Here is a 20,326-nt window from a genome sequence, read left to right as displayed (position 1 = left end):
CCACGGAGCTACAGGAGCACGATCTCTCTGTGTGTGTAGACCCTGAGCAACATCCGCAAGCACCGCAGCATTGGGACAGGGAGACAAGCGGCGAGGCGTGTGCGAGTCCTGGGGGCCTTGCTGAGTGGCGGCCAGATAGGAAGCCCCGTCCCTGTCTGCGAACCCCAGCGAAAAGGAGTTTGGAAGAAAGCAGAAGTGCCTGTCAACCGTGAAATACATCAAAGGGTCGAGTCCAGTGAGAGTCAAAATCTGTCCATCGAGCTGGGAGACTTGGTGACGTCCAGGAAGTTCCAGTAGGGTGGGCTGGGTGCTCTGCTGTGTGGGGTGGGCAGCCATGAGCTGGGGGTGAGCCTCAGTACACATGCCCCGGACCCAAGCTTGGGGGGCTCAGTGGAATTGGTTCTAGCGGGTTATCTGGGGGGCAGAGAACTGCAGAGTTTGACATTTTATGGGAGATAAAGCGGGGTGCAGGCTGTGGGTATGGGTGCTGGAGAGGTGGGTCCTGAAACACAGAGGAGAGGCAGTGCTGGGGGTCGGGGCCCAGGCTCTCTCTGTGTGGTCCCAGCAGAGGCGGTGGCACATGGGATATGGATCTTGTGCCAGGGAGGGGTGTGCATTCCAGGTGCTTGTCACCAGGCAGGCAGCCCTATATTCTTTGGGAGTTCGGGGGTGTGTGGGGTGACTGGGGATAGTCCCGGGACAGGTATATGGACGAGTCCCGCATTGTGGCCATGGGAAGCATCGAGGTGGGGGGAGAGGCTCCGAACGTGGCATCAGGGGCAGCTGACCTACTCTCCCAGGAGACCGGCCTGCCAGGCATGGGAGGCCCCCAGGAGGCCCACTGCCTTCTGCTCCTGGCTCAGCCAGATGCAGGGGCCGTGACGCAGGTCTTTGGGGAAGGGTGTCCGTTGCCGGTTAAGTGGAGATGGGCTCTGCACCTGTGAGTCTGCATTAAATCAGTGTCTGGCCTGGGGGAAGGAGCACAGTGTCCTCCCATCTCCTGCAGCCTGGTGGTCTGGGAGTGCCTGCAGGGCAGAGGGGAAGCTAACCTTGCATCCCTGGGCAGAGCCTGCCTCAGGCTGCAGGGGGCACAGCCCCTTGCAGGCGCCCGCACCCCTGAGCTGAGCTGACAGTGGTGTGAGGGGCTCTCCCAGCCTCCCCCTGCCCGCAGCTGCCAGAGCTCCCAGGCTCTGCACAGCCAGAGATGAGGTGCGTGGGGGGAAGGGGGGTCAGCGGCCAATCACATCCAGGGCAGCCCAAGGCATCTGTACCTGGTGTAACCAATCCCCTCTGAACAAACAGCTTGCTCAGCTTCTGCCGCCGCCTCCCCTCCCTGCTCTGCCCAGCAACAGCAGAAAGGAGGTTCCAGGAGAGAGGCCCTGCAGGCTCCCAGCCCCTGGCAGCAGTGAGCGGGGCCCCCCGGCTCACTTTAGTGAGGGAGGTTAAAACAATACTTAGAGTTCCTGGAGCCCAGGCAAAGCGTCCCCAGGGACCCTCAGGACTGTGCAAGCCCAGCTCTCTCACAGACAGGAACTCACAGATTCCAGAGATCCTGATCCGTGGAGTCCCGGGCCACCAGCCAGTCTCCCTCACTCCCCAGCTCCGGGCCTGCCCAGGGAGGAAGGTCTGCACAGCAGGGGCTCGGCGGTGGTTCAGGAGACAGACAGGGAGCAGAGAACCAGGGGCTTGGCATGCCTGCTTAGCTGGAACCAGGGAGGAGCCGAGCAGAGAAGCGCAGGGCGGGATGGGGGTGCTCAATGCTGGGTTTCCCTCTGTTTGTGCAGATCTACGACGGCTATTTTATCCATTACTTTGCGCCCCGAGGCCTCCCGCCTGTGGAGAAGAACGTGGTGTTTGTGATTGACGTGAGCGGCTCCATGTTTGGTACCAAGATGCAGCAGGTAACAAGGACCCCGGGACCTTACTGGTCCTGGCATGAGCAGGCCCTGGTGGCTGGAGTGTGGGACAGTGGGACCCTGGGGCCATAGGTCCCCCCACTGCACCACACTTGTATCCTATGGCCTGGCTCTTCCTGGGGCCTGGCACCCAACCAATGGGTACCAGTTGACCCAGAGACCCGCAACAGTAAGAGCGTGGAATCAATGGTGTGCAACGCATTACATCCCCGAGACCCTGCCTCTCCCAATCCAGGGCACAGAAAGTGCTAAGGGCAGAGAGCCCTCATGCTAGGGTGTGGCAAGCTCTCAGAATCCCAAAACAGCCCCAGGTAAGGTCCCAGAGACACAGATCTTATCATGGGAGACCAGAGGTTGTTTGTCCTTAGGCTGTTGTTTGTCTCTGGAACAGTGTGCCTTTACAGGGTGCCTAGCATCACAGGGTTAGAAACGCGGGTTCCGAGGCCATATGTTTTCCCTCTTCAAGCACTTTCTCCAAGCCTCCATCAAATCAGGGCAGGGCACCGCACACCAGGGGGACTCTGCTCTTAGAACCTGAACCCCTGGAGCAGCCATTCAGACTACAAGACTGGGCTTCTCAACAGAGAATATCCACCGTCACCTGCCTGCCTTCCAGCTTCCTGGCCCCCACCCCTGGCAACCCAAGGTTGCCTGAGTCCTGTGTGCCAGAGGCCCCCACCTGGGGCGGATCATGCCTGCTCGTCCTACCCCTCGGCCTGCAGAGTAGGAAAGACACACACCCAACTGGGGCCTTTCCATCCTCCCCGGCGCCCCGAGGTGGGGATATGCTGCGGAGCCCAGGGAAGTTCACCCACCGACTGGGTCACCGTGTCCCTAGGCCCAAGACCTAATTACAGTGTTCAGAATGCTTTCTCTCAGCACACACATCACCACCTTATCTGCTCGGCGCCGTGCGCTAACTGACGTTAGAGCCAAAAAAATGAAAAGCCTTCGATGCTGCTCAGGAAAATTGCTCAAGCAAAGGCCCAGGGAGACAACAGCAAATTTTAGCTTCTGGCGCTTGCAAGTACTGCAGACAACAAAGGCAGCCTTGCTCCTGGCCTGAGAAACCTAAAACCTCTCACGAGCAGCCTCTGTACTTCCATTGCCTCTACCCGTGCATCATGTCTGCTTCCCACTTGAAAGTAGGAGGCACACTACAAGGAAAGAGCCAGGGCTAAGGAGGGAGAACCAACATCAGGACCAGACTCAGATATGTCAAATACATTGACATTTTCTTTAATGAACTTTTTTTTTTTAAAAAAAAGTCTTATTCATTTATTTTGAAAGTTAGAATGAGAGAGAGAGAGAGAGAGCGAGAGTGAGAGCCAGAGAGAGAGAGAGAGAGATCCTCCATCCACTGCTTCACTCCCAGATGGCCCCAACAGCCAGTTTTGGGCCAGGGCAAAGCCAGCCGCTTGGATCTCCATCTGGGTCTCCCTAGCAAGTGAAGGGCCCAAGCACTTGGACCATCCTCTGCTGCTTTCCCCAGGCCATTATTAGGGAGCTGGATAAGAAGTGGAGCAACTGGGACACAAACTGGCTCCCGTATGGCCAGGAATTATCCCCCGGACCAGGCCTTGTTTGGAACATGACTGGTATGGCAAGTACTCTGGGGGAACAGTGGACAATATGGGTAATGCGGGCAGATGATGAAGCCCCAGGGAAAAATGCAGAAATGCTGGCCTCATGAACACTGTGACAGCAGTGAGGCATGCGCTTGTGAGCTCTTCCATAGCCTGGACATGACTGAGGGAAGGATCAGCAAGAATTTTGAAAACATGTCACTCGAAACTTCCCAAGCTGAAAACAAAGCAAAGACAGAAGGTGACCACACACCCTAAGAGCGTCTGTGGTTAATGGCAAAGTGTAGCCTATGTCTAAGTGGGCTAAGAGGAGCAGGAGAAAGAAAGCACATTTGAAGTAACAACAGATACAGATTTTCCAAGAGAAACGATGGACACCAAACCACAAGTCCAGGAGGTGCAGAGAACAGGATTAATACAGAGTTAGGATGAAAACAGTAAAACCTACTTCCTGGTGCGATGTTTCCAAACTGCAGACCATCAAGGAGATCGTCTTCTAAACAGGGCAGAGGACACAGCACCTCCCCTATGGAAGAACGGGAATCAGAGTTGCAGCAGACTTCTCTTCAGAACCCAGGGATGCAGCAAGATTGAGTCCAATATTGCCAGTGGAGAAGAAAAAAATCCCCACTAGCTTAGAAATCTGTGTGTCTCTAAGAAAATCATCCCTCCAAAGGGAACGAGATATAAAGGTTTCTCAGACCAATAGAATTTGATGAACTGCCACCCATAAGCCTCTTTGCAATAAATGTTCAATCTTCAGAGACTGGGAAAATGTTATATCTCAGATACTTGGAGCTACTTGAGGATAGGAAGGGTGTTAGAGAGAATAAATAAATGGTAAGGTAAAATATTTTATTTATTTTCATTCTTGGTGATCTAATAGATAATAATTTGTTTAAAATCATAATTGTAACAACATATTCAGTGAATTTATTTTATAGATAAATGAAATTAATAATAGCAGTTATATGAAGGATTGGAGATGAATTCTGGAGAACTTTTCTCCAAAATACCTATACTATGAGTGAGATTGCTTAGGGCTCTTTGAATACAGACTTTACTAGTTTTAATTGCATATTACAAACTCTAAGCAAGCATTTAAATTTTTTCTCTAAACATAATGGATATACTAATAAGAGAAAATGGAATCATATAAAATGCCCAATTAAAAGTATAGAAGGCATTGGGACTGGTGCTGTGGTGTAGCAGGTAAAGCTGCCACCTCCAGTCCTGGCATCCCATATGGATGCCATTTCGAGTCCCGGCTACTCCACTTCCAATTTAGCTCTCTGCTATGGCCTGAGAAAGCAGTGGAAGATGGCTCAAGTCCTTCAGTCCCTGCACCTGCATGGGATACCTGGAGGAATCTCCTGTCTCCTGGCTTCAAATCGGCACAGCTCCGGCCATTGCGACCATTTAGGGAGTGAACCAGCAAGTGGAAGACTCTCTCTCCCTATCTGCCTCTCCTCTCTCTGTGTAACTCTGACTTTCAAATAAATAAATAAATATTTTTAAAAAGTAAAGAAGGCAGAAAATGAATGGATAAAAAATGTAAAAATAAAGAATGGGGCAATGAATAGAAAAAATCACACATTTAGCAAATATTAATCCAATTTTATCAGTGAACACTATGAAGGTAAATGATTTAAATACACTAGTTAAGAGACTGTCAATGTTGAAAAGAAACAAAGAGAATGTTGTTTATAAGAAATATACTTTAAATGCAATGATGGAGATTGATTAAAAGAAAGGGATAAAGATATATCATTCTAACACAAGTGAAAAGAAAGTTGGAATAGTTATTATAATTCAAACAAAACAGACTTTAGAGAAAGGCAATTTTCAGGGATAAACAGGTGCATTATCTGATTACAAAGGGGTGAATTCTCCATGACAAAAGAGTTCTTAATGTGTGTGCACCTAATACTAGAGCACCAAAATACATAAGGTGAAAAGCGACAGAACTCAGAGGAGAAGTACGTGAATTCACTGTTATAGTTGGAGACTTCACTACCCCTCTATCAGTGTTTGGTAGATACCACAGGCATAAAAACTGTAGGGACATAGTTGAATTGAATAGCACTAGTATTGTCAATCAACTGTATCTAATTCATATTTCTAGAGTACTTCATCCAACAACAGCAGAATGCACATTCTTCTCAAGCTCACAAGGAACATTTACGAAGATAGATCACATTATGGGCACACAGTAAATACACCTTAACAGATCTGAAGGAGTGTCAATCATAAAAAGTATTCTCTCTGACCAAACAGAATTAAACTAGAGAGCAGTAACAGAAAGGTGGCTCAGAAATCTCAAAATAAAGGAAGACTAAACAACACATGTCTAAAAACATGTCCCTGGTTGGCAAGAGGTTCTGACTTCCAGACTTCCTCCTCTTTCCTTAGCTGTTACTTTTCTACTTCTATTCTCAGGAAAGGTCATCTTAAGCCTCACCTTCCCAGTGGAAACAAGAATGTGGTACTAGCTCCCTATCCCAGGATATGTGACCTATCCCCTGAATTCTCATTTTGGTAGAAAAGACTCTGATCCACTTACAAGCATTCAAGAAATCACCTATCATTTTTAATGATTTTATTTATTTATTTGAGAAGTAGAGTCACAGACAGTGAGAGGGAGAGACAGAGAGAAAGGTCTTTCGTCCATTGGTTCAGTCCCTAAATGGCCGCAACAGCCAGAGCTGTGCTAATCTGAAGCCAGAAGCCAGGAGCCAGGAGATTCTTCTGAGTCTCCCACATGGGTGCAGGGTCCCAAGAACTTGAGCCATCTTCTACTGCTTTCCCAGGCCATAGCAGAGAGCTGGATTGGAAGTGGAGTAGCTGGGACTAGAACCGGCGCCCATATGGGACGGTGCTACAGGCAGAGGATTAACTCTGCCGGCGCTGCAGGCAGAGGATTAACCTACTGTACCACCACAGTGGCCCTGAAATCACCTATCATTTTAAGGGGTACAGAAAGTGAGTCTCAAGTGTCTTTCCTGTGGTCTCTGAAGAAGTGAAAGTATAAGATTGTGTTTAGGATCACTGGACTTAACATATCCCAAACATGGAGTTGACTCTGATCCATCAATGAGTGGCTCTGAGCTCATCAATGACATCTCTGTGAGGTTCACTGTCAGCACCTAGAAAATGGGGCTAATACTAATACCATCTTCATTGTATTGCTGTGAGTATTAGAGGAGCTGATGCAGCTAAGTATTCAGCACAGTGCCTAAAACACTAACCTATAAATGGTACCTAATACTTGAACCCACATACCCTATTCCCTGAACCTCCTGTGTACCTAGCCCAATGCTAAGTATTGCCATGGAGAAAGAAAGAAGCAGCAGAGAATTCTAAGGCCTGTTCTCAGAAGGGCTTGATATCAACATGGAGAGTGAAAGAGTCAGCAAGCAGTCTGGAACAGGGATATCTGAATGAGAGGGATGTGGGTAGGCAGCTCAAGGAACAGCTTTCAAGAGAAGGACCAACTGAAAGAACAAAAAAGATGTACATAAATAAAGGGGAAGTGGGACAGTATGCTGTCAATACTGCACAGTTAAAGCAAAGTTATGGAGGTGAAATGGAATCTGGGTTACCTAGGAGCTGGTGAGAAGATGAGCCTGGAGGAAATAGAGGGTGAGGCAGAAGGGCAAAATAGAGCAGAACCAAAGTATGCAGTCATTGAAAGGAAGCTATAACAACTTGAACTCATAAAGCTCTTAAATTTTAGGGTCCTGAAATAATTGATTCCCTTGATCATAGGATCCAGGAATCACAGAACACACAGATTCTAAACCTCTGAAAATATAGAGCTTGAACCTTGTAGACCACTACTGACCAACAGAACTTCCATGATGATGGAACTATTCTAAAACTTCGTGCTGTCTAATGTAGTAAACACTGGCTACACGTGCTTATTAAACACTTGAAGTGTGGCTACTACAAGTGGACAATGAATTTTTATATTCTTTAATTTTAACTAATTAATAAAATTTCTTAATTTTTAATTTAATCTTAACTAAATTGATAAAAACAGATTAAATTTACATAGTTACATGTGGCTAGCAGCTCCCATATTGAACAGTGCAATTCTAGGTCCCAAGGCCTACCCTTAGAGAGCATAAAGAATTTTCTCAGGTGTGAGAATTATAGACAGATTGCTGGAGTCAGAGAGTCTTAACACCATACAACACTTAGACATTAGGGCCCTGCATGCGAAAAGCTCTTCATTCTCGTAGAACTAAATTCTTCTCTTCAACCATATCCCACAGACTAAAAAGGCCATGAATGTGATCCTCAGTGACCTGCAAGCCAACGACTACTTCAACATCATCTCCTTTTCTGACACAGTTAGTGTCTGGAGAGCTGGAGGCTCAATCCAGGCCACCAGCCAGAATGTCCACAGTGCCAAGAACTACCTGGATCACATGGAAGCTGCTGGATGTAAGTGCTAGACCCACCCACCCAAATGGGCAGGCTGGGGTGACATGGCAAGTTCCTGAAGCCTTTTCTTCATTCTCTCATCCTCCTCACCTCTTCTGCTGCCTGAAATATCACTATCACATCTTACAGAAGTGTGAGGGGCCATCAGGATGTCCATGGAACATAAGAATTATTGAAAGAGTTCTGCATGGACTTCAGAAAATTTTGCACCAGAATATATTTATCTTTTAATTCCACTTTCCACAAACCTTTTCAAGTATGTTGTTATGTCCCTTCATTGTCTGTGTTCCCCTCCTACCTCCTTTTCCTGATGGAAAGGGTATGGATAATTCTCAGTGTATCTTAGGGAAGAATTCTCTTTGGGATGAGTTTCTCCTCTCTAAAGCAAACACGTAGAAACATTGGCTAACACTTTTTTTTTAATCAATAATCTAGATATTTATTTCCAAGCATTTGCACGTACTGCTCCCCTAATTCTGGTTTTTGATCAGTCCTCTCTCAGACAATTACTGAAGTCTCCTCCACCCACTGACTCCTGTCAACTCAGCCCTTTCTTCCTCTGTAGCGAGAAGGTGGGGAATGCTATCCTTGGCTAGCTGCCAACCGGACTAGGAATGAGACATCCCCCCAGGAAACAAGCAAAGAACACTCTGAGACAGGGAGTGATAAAAACCAAGGACATGTGGGCCCCACTGTCGGTTCACAGGGAGTCTGGGTGGGGGCAGGGCAGTTGGGAAGATATACAACAGAAGCAGCCTGAGCAGAGGTGACATGTACTTATAGCTGGGAGGTTGGTGAGGGGCCCAGTATGTCTAAAGTGGGGCTAAATGGGCCAGAGAAGATGAGCTCACAGTCTGCTCTCCAATTAGGGACCGACATCAATGCAGCTCTGCTAGAAGCTGCTTCTGTGCTGAACCATAGCAACCAGGAACCTGGGAGGAGCCCCGGTGTGGGCAGGACCCCTCTTATCATCTTCCTGACAGATGGGGAGCCCACAGCTGGTGTGACAACACCCAGTGTGATCCTCTCCAACGTCCGCCAGGCGCTGGGCCACAGAGTATCCCTTTTCAGCTTGGCCTTTGGAGATGATGCTGACTTCCCCCTGCTGCGTCGCCTGTCCCTAGAGAACAGGGGAGTCGCCCGGCGTATATATGAAGACACTGATGCAGCCCTACAGCTGGAGGGTCTCTATGAGGAGATTTCCATGCCTCTGCTGGCAGATGTGCGTCTGGACTACCTAGGTGGCTTGGTTGGGGCTTCCCCTTGGGCGCTTTTCCCCAACTACTTTGGAGGCTCAGAGCTGGTGGTGGCAGGCCAAGTGCAGCCAGGCAAACAGGAACTGGGCATCCACCTGGCAGCTCATGGCCACAAAGGTCAGCTTCTTGTGGCCCGCCATAGTGAAGGGGTCACCAACAGCAGCCAGAAGGCCTTTGGTTGTCCAGGGGAACCAGCCCCCAATGTGGCGCACTTCATCCGCCGCCTCTGGGCCTATGTCACCATTCGAGAGTTGTTGGAGGCACGCTTCCAAGCCCGTGACACCACTACTCGCCATCTGCTAGCTGCCAAAGTCCTCAACCTGTCTCTTGAATACAACTTTGTCACACCTTTGACTTCACTGGTCATGGTGCAGCCCAAGGAAGACAGTGAGACCAAGAGACACACTTCCACCACAGCTGGGCCAAGCACCATCCTACCCTCACCCAGCATCAGGAACAGCCTAGGGACAGGCACAATTCGATCAGGCTTGGTGTCCAAGGTATCTTCCATATCAAGGTCTGCAAAGCCAACCTCAACTATGACCGCTTCTACAAAGAAGATACCCGCTGCCAAAGAGTTGGAGCCACTGAGTCGCAGCCCTAGTACCTTATCAACCCCCATCCACTCAAAGCCCAAAACTCCAGCACAACAGGATTCTGGCACTTTAGCCCAGCCAACTGTCAGGACGAAAACTGCTGTCCCTGTGCCTTCAAATTCTGGTGCTTTACTGCCTCGGAAGCCCAGCACTCCAGCACACCAGAATCCTGCTACTGTATTACCCATGAATTCCAAGATGCAAGTCCCACCTCTGAATCCTAACACTCCAGCCCAGCCCAAAGCTGGCACTAAGAAGCATATATCTCCATTGCATTCCCAACCTGGTGTTCCATCACAACCGAGACCCAAAGTCCCATCATACCCCCAGCCTGGAGTTCTCACATCACCCTCTCCTAAAAGCCTGCCACAATCCACACCAGGGGCTTCCACACTTCAGATCCCCAAATATCCATCACATATCAGGCCTAAGGCTCCTGCTCTCAAGAATCCAAATGATCTGCCACATCCCAAATCTTGGATCACTTCACCCAAGACCCCCAAAATTACATCACTTTTTAAGCCTAGTGCCCCACCTCATCAAAGTTCCACAAGCTTATTGCTTTCAAAACCTAGGACCCTAACCCCCCATACACCCAAAACCCCACTGCCCTCTAGATCTGCCAGGCCCAGGACCCCACGTCTCCAGAACCTAAGCACATTCCCAACCACAGTCTCAAGTCCCACAGTTCCTAGCACTACTGTGACCAGCACTGGCTTTGGAGAACCCCTCCCCACTCCCTTTACCCCTACCGTCCCCTCTCTGTCACCCACTGGAAGGCTCTGGCATCAGCATGACCTGCTGCTGGGGTCCCAGAGCACCAGGAAAGTTCTGGGACCATCTGTGGCAGGAGTCCCAACGATGAGTCTACCTAACAGCTCCAGGCCTACGCCAGAAGGCAGCCCTCCAAACGTTCCAGTCTTGCTGCCTTCCAGCACCCTCCCTGAGGCCATCAGTCTGTTCCTTCTCCCTGAGGAGCTAAAGCTGTTGTCTGAGTCCATGGTGGAAGCCAAGTTTGTGGAGTCCCTGGACCCACCAGCTTTCTATACCTTCCTCACTCCTGATGAAGATGGTAAGGGCTACCTGCAAGAGGTTAAGCCATGGTGGGGGGTGCGGGGGTGGGGGAGCTATAAATGTAGAATACACAGGATCTGGGAGTGGACAAGGCTTGCACAGATTCTAGTGACAGTACAACTTCTTGCTTGCTTTGGGACTTTGGACTAGTTCCTTAATTTCTCTAGGCCTCAGCACATAAGCTCAGAGTTAGAGACCTTGGAAGATAAAGACTGGAAAGGCTGAACAGATACAAAGTGGCTAAACTGTAGCTTTGACGATTGCTTTGTTGAGTGAGAATTGCTGATGATTCCCAAGCAGGGTAGGTCTGTGAGAGGAGAAGTTGGAGCATCACTGGTCAAGGCAGGTCAGATTGGGTTTTCTTCTAGGCTCTGTGAGCAGCTCTATTTAATTAAAGGAATATAAAAATTTGGGAGGATGGTGACAATTATCTTAAATTTTTCAGAGACTTTGAAATAACAGTATTTCTGAGTTATTCCTATGTGGAGCTACTGCTTTATGTACTGTGCTTGTCTCTCATTTAATCCTCTCAAGAAAGTGTGAATATCCACGTTGTGCTTATGGAGAAACAAGCACACAGAAGAGCAGCCACTTGTTTGATGTCACACAGCTAGTCAGAGATTTGAACCCATACAATCTGGTCCCTAACTCAGAGTGCTTCACCACTCTACTCTCCTGCTATCCTTAGAAGGATTTATATTCCCTGAGTGACCTTGTAGCAGAGGATTAGAACCAATTTAGGGTGTAAACTTGGGCATAATGTCCTCAATATGCCCTCTCTCTCACCACCTTTCTCCCCCAATACCCTATCTATCCTTATTTCCTCTCATTGTTGCCTCCAATATATTTCCCAAATCCATCCACTTCTGAGCACTCCAAATGTCACTTTCATGTGGCATTTGTGGTGTCACCTAGAACATTGTTCCAGACTCTATGCCAGTCTGCCTGATTCCTTTCCTATCCAGATCTCCCAATAACCAAAGGAACCTTTTAAAGACAAAACATGATTCATGGTTTTTCCACACTTAATCCCCAAAAGGGCTTCCCATCACATTAAGAATGAAGTTCAATGTCCCTTCATGGCTTACAAGCACATATCTCTCTGACCTCACTGTCCCTTACTCTCCCATACTCTCTGAACTCCAGGCCCACTGATCTCCTTTCTGTTCCTCCCAGGAACTCTTATCCCTGCCTCCATTCAGCTTTCTTTCACACTATTCCCTTTGCTTGATAATTGTCTTGTCTACTTTGCCCTGTTCCCTCCCTGGTACCACCCTCATCACTTCCATTGTCCCTCAAACTCCAACTCATGTCTTCCATTTCAGCTCAGATCTGCTTACCCACTCTTGCCCCACAGGCTACTTAGGGTCTCTGTAATTCCTTCAGTCACTCTGTTGTTTTTTCATATAGCATTTATCAACACTTGTGGTTATGGTTTCATTCATATCTGCCTCCCCTGCTAAACTATGAACTTCACCAAGTCAGAAATCATGTCTGTCTTTTTCACCACAGTATATCTCTGTTGCTTAAGCAATGCATGAATGCATGAATGAATGAATGAATGAATGATGTGAGGAAGAACACTGGACATGTCTGAACTTGAAAGACTAAGAGGCTGTGGCAAGTTTAAGGTCCCAGTCCTGAAGAGAGACTGTTGGTTTGGGAAGCCAGTGAGGGCTAATCTGAGCAGAAGGAAGGTATGCCCATTGGTGGGTTCAGGACACCTTTGCCCTGGAAGTGTGAACTATTTCTCCTCTTTTGTGCTTGGCAGGAAGTCCACACTGGACTGACAAATCTGAGGAGATCCTGGGAGGAGCTGGAGGCAGCATGAAATCCCAGAGAAGTTCTGTGGAGCTAGCAAAAGGTTCGATTATAATTCTCATTGACATTGTGAGTGCCCAGAGGAGGGGCAATGTACTCATTTTCTAATGAAGCATAACAAACCACCACAAATTTAGCAGCTTAAAACCACACCTACTACTTATCTCACAGCTCTGAAGATCAGAAGTATACGTGCAGGGTAACCAGATTCTCTGCTGAGAGTCTTAGAAGATTGAAATCAAAGTGTCTGTCAGACTGTTCTCATCCTCTTCCACATTCATCCCTATTGGTGGCAGAACTCAATCCTTTGTAGGACTGAAGTCCCTATTTCCTTGCTGCTGGTTGTCTGGGGAGGGGATGACTCTTGCTTTCTAGAGGTCATCTAAGGTCACTCTCAGGACTCAGAGGTCTCCCACATTCCTTGCCACCTGGCTACCTCTATTTTCAAGGACAGCCATGAAGAATGGACCTCACAAAAAATCCTCCTCACATTTCATTTTTCTCTGATTTCTCTGTCTCTGACCTCTAGACTGAAATTTAAAGGGGTCATGTGATTATATCAAGGCCACCTGGATAATCTCCAGCTTTTAAGGTTGACAGGGCCACATGGCCTAATCCATTTAATGGAGTGACAGCTCATCTTGTTCATAGTTTGTTGAGTTTTTCAAGGTGTGTACATCAAGGGGTCTCAGGCGCTGTATTAGAATTCCACTTACCATAGGCATACAACAAGAGAAAATAGCATTTGAATTGGCCTTGAATAATAATTAGAAATTGATCCTTGGGAGTTAAGGGGAAAGAAAATATTCCAGGAGGCAAGAAAAACAGGTACAAAAGGTCACTAACAGGAGAAGGTAAGGCATTCATAAGGGTAACCCATTGGGTTTGTCTACCTAGAAAGGTAGACGTGTGCTAGGTCCTAGAAAAGCCCTAAACACTGAAACCAGGAATTTGGACCATATCTGGGAGGAGGTAACACAGAGGCCAGGGGGTCCCCGAGTGTATTAGTACATTTCGTGTTGCTCCAACAAAATAAGCTGGGTAACTTACAAAGAAAAGAAGGTTATTTGGCCCACAGTTCTGGTGTCTGGACAGCCCTCACAGCAAGGGGAGACCTAATGTAGTCATAAGAGACCTGAGGCAGCATTAATCCATCCCTGAGAATGAAGCCCAGTGAGCTAATCACCTCCCAGGAGGCTTCCACCTCTTAAAGCTTCCACCACCTCAACACTGCCACACTAAACACGAAACTTCAGGTATGTGCACCCTGTTCTGCAGAACAGACCATGTAAAAATCACAACACAGAGTTCCCAGGAATGTGACAGATCAACCTCTCACCAACGCAGTCCTTCTCTCCTTTGCAGACATGTTGCCAAGCATCTTCACATTCTCATCCTCAGGTAAGCAGCCCTGCAGCCCTCAGCCTTGAGTAGAGGATGGTGTGTGCACTGGGGCCAGAGCTGAGTGCTCTCTTGCTGTCAGGGGAAGTGGAAATGGCCTCTTTCCTGCCTGTCTTCTCTCTTCGCTTTTCTCTCTCCTATTCCTTCCCACGAACCTTCAGAGTTGCATCTCTTACCTCGCAGTGGATGGTGACCCCCACTTTGTGGTCCGTATCCCACACTCAGAAGAGAGGATCTGTTTCACACTGGATGGGCGCCCTGGAGACGTGCTGCAGCTCATAGAGGACCCAAAAGCAGGTAAGAGCCCCAAGGACTCCATACCCATACAACAGCATAGCCACATCTACTCATGTCAGAATCTCCAGTCATTTGTGGACTTAAAATGCCTCCTACACAACAGTGAACACACAGTAAGTAACATACAAAAACACACAAGCACACATGAAAGCACACACAAATATACTCAGATAAATAACAAGACACTCACAGATATACACACACACCAGGGCATACAGGAAACTTCCACAAATAAGCACCTAGACACACTTGTTCACATCCACAAATATACGTCCAGACATACAGTGACATATGACGCATGCCAAGATATACACAATGACACATACATCAACATACAACCATTTATACCCTAGATTCATCTCAGTTACCAGGATTCAACACATACAGGTGACACACATACTCTCCTACCCTAGACATATGAAACACACTGATGCATGGAAATGCCCACCAAGGCACAGACTTAAACATACCCAGATGTATGCATGCTGACACCTCAGATACTTATCAGGGCATACCAACATACAACCAGACACCAACATATCCAGAGGCACACATAAGCACACTACCAAAAAATACTCACTCTTAACATGCCATCTTCTTCAAACATTCAGATGCACTGACATGCCTGGAGATACTCTTCTAAACATAAGCAAGCACATACACTTAGAAATTCAGAGACACACACATATAATTCATGTGGAAACAACTGCAATGTGGTGAGCATGTACATACATACTACAAGAAGGAGCAGGTGTGTGGGCTGTGGTAGCAGTAGATGGATCCCTGATACTTCACCCCTGCCCTGCTGTGGATGACCATGTGATGGTGACAAGGCCTGAGCTCCAGGCCCACACTCCCTTCCCTCTAGGGCTGCACGTGAGTGGGCGGCTTCTTGGGGCACCACCAAGACCAGGGCATGAGGACCAGCCCCGCACCTACTTCCACATCATCACAGTGACTACCGACAAACCCTGGGCTTACACTATCACCATCAGTCGCAGTTCCATATCTGTACGAGGAGAGGGTACCCTGCACCTGTCTTGGGATCAACCTGCCATGCTGAAGAGGCCACAGCTGGAGCTCCGTGTGGCTGCTGGAGCCCGCCTCACCCTCCGCCTTGGGCCCTACCTTGAGTTCCTAGTCCTCCGACACCGCTACAGACGCCCAAGCCCCCTGCAACTGCCACATCTGGGGTTCTATGTGGCCAATGGCTCAGGCCTTAGCTCCTCAGCGCATGGCCTGATGGGTAAGTGCTGCTCAGGCTTAGAAGGGCCAGGGTGCACCAGTTCCAGAGAGACCCTTCAAAGATGAAAGGCCAGTGGGCCCCCCAGTATCTCAACCACAAAAAGGAAGTAGAGCCATGCTCTATTGTTGGGAGGTCCTGGTCTGGAGAGAGAAAAGAACCAGGGAGAGATCAACACTGGACAGAAAACAGACCAGGGAGCTGGAAGAACCCACAGTGGAGGGGAGGGGGGTTTCTTTCCCAGATTCATAGCTCAGGAAATACCTCCTAGAGGAGGGAGACCCACCCACAGTTGAGTCTGAAAGACCAAGCAAGAATATGGAGGAAAGGAAGGGAGCTTGGACGAGCTGGAGTTGGAGCTGGAGCTGGAGTGGGCAGAGCTGAATGCCAGATGAGAAATTTGGCTTTATTCTGAAGGCAGTGGGGAATCATAAAGCAGAAGGAAGACACAGTCAGAATGTGAATATTACATCTACTCTTGGATGTTCCTGTGAAGGAAAAGTTTCAGGAAGCTAGACTGTAGTTTACAAGACAGTGGCAGAACCTGAGGCAGCAGCCCACACCAAACAGTTGGGGCAGCAGTGGTCAGTTGAGCATAGTTTTACCTCCTCTGGGATTCCTGCCTCCTCTCATCTCCTTCCTGTGAATCTTCCCTGCCTCCTCCAAGACTGGCTGTCCCCTTTCCTCTGCTACCTCATCCACTTTGCCTCCCTACTCATACTATACTCTCGTCCTACCTAGCTCTGTCACATTTCCCACAATGCCCAGCCTCTTGTCTCCCCCAGGCCTTTGCTGCCCCACCTTTCTCTCTCTGGATTTCCTGCTTTGCAATCGTCTAAGAGCTCTGAACAGGGACTTAGGTCATAGCCCTGATTAGTGCTACATCTCTCTCCTTCAGGGCAGTTCCAGCACTCAGACATTCGGCTGGTGACAGGGCCTGCAGGGCCATGCCTGCAGAGGCAACATGGCCCAGACGTGCCTGTGGTTCTAGGCAAGAAGCTGCTGAAGGATTCACCAAGGCTTCGACCCCGCTGGACTTCCTGCTGGCTGGTGAAGCGCTCTCATGTAGAGAGGCTGCTGGGCCAACCCTTCCTCACCTATGTCCTGTGATGGTTCCTGAACTCGAGTCAGAACACCTAAACTTGGGAGATCTGGAGGCCAAGGCATGGGATGAGCCAAGGACAAAGATCTGGGGATATAGAGGTACTCTGAGGGACACACACTCATGCACAAGTAGAGAAAAGCATACACAAAGCACACAGACATAAAGACTTCACAGTCCTTCCTGGCTCCAGTCTGCACTCCCTCCAAACCCATTCCCCAAACCAGCCTTAGAAGTGGCTTTCTTAAAACAAAAACTGACTGAGTCACCAGTCCTACTTACAACTTTCCCTGGCTTCCATGGTAGATCTAAGGCTCTCAGAGTTTCTGGAACCAACTCTCTCCTACTGCTGGATCCTTACATGTACTTCTCTTTCTGTAAGGGATACATTTCACTTTCTGTCAGTAAATTTAATTCACCCTTCAAGGTTTAGTTGTTGCTTCTTCTAGGAAGCCTTCCTTGACCCCTGAGTTTGATCTCCTCCTCCCTCCTCCCTGTTCCCATATCCCATCCCTATCCCCTCCAAGATCACATAGAGATCTTATCATACTGTGTAGTAACCATCTATTTTCTTCTCTGGATCCCTGACTTAGAGTGTGAGCTCTTTGAGGGCAAGGACCTCTACTGAATCATCTATGTATCCTCAGTACCTAGAACACAGGAGGTGCTTAGTCAATATTTCCTAAATGAAAGGGATATCATGAAACAGCATTAGACACATCTATCTACACACAAAGGCATGGGGTCATACAGAGAAAGACAGGAATAAGGACATAGGCATGAATAGGAAATAGAGGGAAAAAGATTTATGCAAACACAAGACACAGGGATCTCAAAAGAAAGAAACACAGAAACAAGAACCCATAGATATACAAAGAGGGACAGTAAGCCAGAGTGACAGCATCATGGACATAAACCGAGAGAAACAGAAACAGGTGTTCTCTTGCTGGGCCTCTGTGTCCCCATGATTTTGAGTTACTTTCCATGTTACAAAGAGGCAAGGTGATAAAAAAAAAAACAAGGTCATTTGGGTAGAGGCAAGGAAACATAGCTACATACAACATACAAACTAAGAGCTAGATGCACATGGAATTCCAGACATAGGAGCAGAGGAATTGAGACATAGAAACACAGAGGTAACCATAGAGACACTCATCAGGAGCACAGTCTGAGACTCCAAGGACAGAGAGACAGAAGCACTGTTGTAGGGGGTCAGGGGAGGTGGTGAGAGAACACAAAGGCTTAGGACCAGAGACCTACAAGGATTGATAAACAGAGATGTTACACAGGCCCAGACTTAGTGGCAAAGACTCAGGAACATACATATATGTAGAGAAGTGAGAAAAGAGCACAGATTCATATATTTAGGGATCCAGAGATACACTCAAAGAATGACAAACACCAGCAAAATGATGAGGATCAGGAAAGGTAACTGAGTCATAACACTAGGCAAGGTGTAGTCCAGGTATAATGGGGACATTGTGACATGGTGACAAGGACACAAGAATTCAAAGACAAGAGCCCTAGAACAAATGCATAAGGGGACGTGAACTCACAAATAGAGTCACATGGACACAGGGACAAACACATGAACACGTCTGGAAATACAGAGACAGGAACAAAGAAATGTACAGACATAAAAAGAGACAAACAGGCTATAAGAAAATTGGAAGACAGTGACAAGGAAATCTACCCAGAGAGGCAAGTACACAAAGACACAAAGACACAAAAACACACCTGGGCACACTAGAAGTAGTGAAACACAAACAGGTGACAAAGACCACATATGAAGGGACAGAGACACTGAATCAGACCCAGGGGTACAGAGATAGTGGCTCAAAGAAAAAGACATAGTTCCAGACACCAGACACAGAGAGGCAGGACACGGAGATGGTGGATCTGATCAAAACAAAACCAGGGACAGAGTAAGAGAGAGAGAAACAGATGCAGAGAGGCACCCTAACAAACAGATCCTCAGAAACAAGAACACAGTCATGGAGACCCAGACAAAAAGTCCCAGAGACTGAGAAAGAGAATGGCATCAAGTTACAGAAGCCACAGTAACATAAAGAAATAATAATATAGAGACAAAAGCTAGGGGAAAATAGTTGAAGAGGACGATAAAAACCAAAAGCCAGATGAAGACACAGACACAAAGAGCAAAATTCCAAAAATGCACAGACCCAGGAACCCACCAACATGGGGCAAATGGAAGGAGGCACATTCAGACTCTTGAGCATGCAGACACAGGATGCCAGACGCTCAGAGACACTCAGATGTAAGAATACAAAGACACAGGGATACATTACATTTGTACTGGATCACAGAGGTTCAGGGAAGTACAAAGACCTGGGGATGCACAGACAGGAACACACAAACCCTAGAACATAGAAGCTCATGGCACCCAGACACAGAGGTACGCAGACACTAAATCACATACAAAAACTCAGGGACATGCAGACTCAAGGAGACACACAGATTCAAGGGCACAGAAATATTCAGCAACATGCAAAGATTCAGAGACATGTAAAATATCAAGAATACATGAAAAGACAGCAATGCACAGAAAAATGGACACAAAAGCACTCAAATACAGAGGCTTATTGGATGTTTAGGCATTGAGACATAGATATCCATGGGCACACAAAGACAGGAAGACAAGACACTAGAAGCAAGGCTCAGGATGTTTAAAAAAAAGTCTCAAGTACATTCCAGGCCAAGGATGTGTAGGCACTAAAACACAAGAAGTCAAGGACACACAGAGAGAAGGACAAAAATAAGGGAACAGAGACTCAGTGACACCCAGAGATGGGGGATATACAGACACTGAAAAATAGACTAATAGAATGTGTGACAAAGGAATGCATAAAAAAATGGGACACAAAAACTCACAGACTTGCAAGGAACCAAGTGCATAACAAATACTTGGCCACAATATACAATGGAAACCATAGACAACAGAACATGGAGACATTGGGATGTATAAACCTTGAGAAAATAAAATAATGTAAGCACTGGAACACAGCCAAATACTTGCCATACAGATATTAAGATGCACACAGCTCTTGGGAAGCATAGGCAACCACTAAAACACACAGAGACACTGGCATGAACAAACACTTAGCACATTTAGACACTAGAACAGATGTCAGGACATACAGGGATACTGGCACCCAGAAACTTTATGACTAGACACTGATACACAGGTATTGTTATACACAGATACTAGGAGACACAGTTACACAGACACATACACTGAGACTCATCTGCCACTGGCACACAAAGAAACTGTGGTACAGAGAATGAAACAAAAACTGAAGTTCCACAGACACAGCAACATGTTGGCACTGGAACACAGATACAGGACATAAAAAACACTGAGACACAGACAATGGGACTCACAGACAGTGGAGGAAGCAAACACTAGGATATGCATAGAGGGGGAACACTGGCACTGGGACACTTAGAAACTGGGAAACACACACACACACTGTGGGACACACAGTCATTGAGGCATACACAGTCAGTGGCACATGTCGACATGGGACTATACATAACTTGGCTGCATAAGCATTGTGAAACAGG

At 47.5% G+C, this 20,326-nt stretch overlaps 1 protein-coding gene across 1 annotated transcript in view; it reads left to right on the top strand.

Annotated features, from left to right (window-relative positions):
• The window catches only part of ITIH6 (inter-alpha-trypsin inhibitor heavy chain family member 6), a 30,106-nt gene extending 12,943 nt beyond the window's left edge, over nucleotides 1–17,163 (top strand). Inside the window, exons 6-13 of the mRNA XM_002720020.6 lie at nucleotides 1,785–1,901; nucleotides 7,780–7,951; nucleotides 8,821–10,875; nucleotides 12,649–12,741; nucleotides 14,064–14,099; nucleotides 14,283–14,396; nucleotides 15,265–15,642; nucleotides 16,538–17,163. Coding sequence (XP_002720066.3) covers nucleotides 1,785–1,901; nucleotides 7,780–7,951; nucleotides 8,821–10,875; nucleotides 12,649–12,741; nucleotides 14,064–14,099; nucleotides 14,283–14,396; nucleotides 15,265–15,642; nucleotides 16,538–16,749 — 3,177 coding nt within the window. The 3' untranslated portion in view covers nucleotides 16,750–17,163. The remainder of the gene's footprint in view (nucleotides 1–1,784; nucleotides 1,902–7,779; nucleotides 7,952–8,820; nucleotides 10,876–12,648; nucleotides 12,742–14,063; nucleotides 14,100–14,282; nucleotides 14,397–15,264; nucleotides 15,643–16,537) is intronic.
• Nucleotides 17,164–20,326: the final 3,163 nt, after the last annotated feature.

Source organism: Oryctolagus cuniculus, chromosome X, assembly GCF_051225735.1.
Source record: "Oryctolagus cuniculus isolate XC-2025 breed Fujian yellow rabbit chromosome X, ASM5122573v1, whole genome shotgun sequence".
NCBI lineage: Eukaryota > Metazoa > Chordata > Mammalia > Lagomorpha > Leporidae > Oryctolagus > Oryctolagus cuniculus.
The sequence above is the reverse complement of the archived record's forward strand: the minus strand, read 5'-3'. Positions and strand labels throughout refer to the sequence as shown.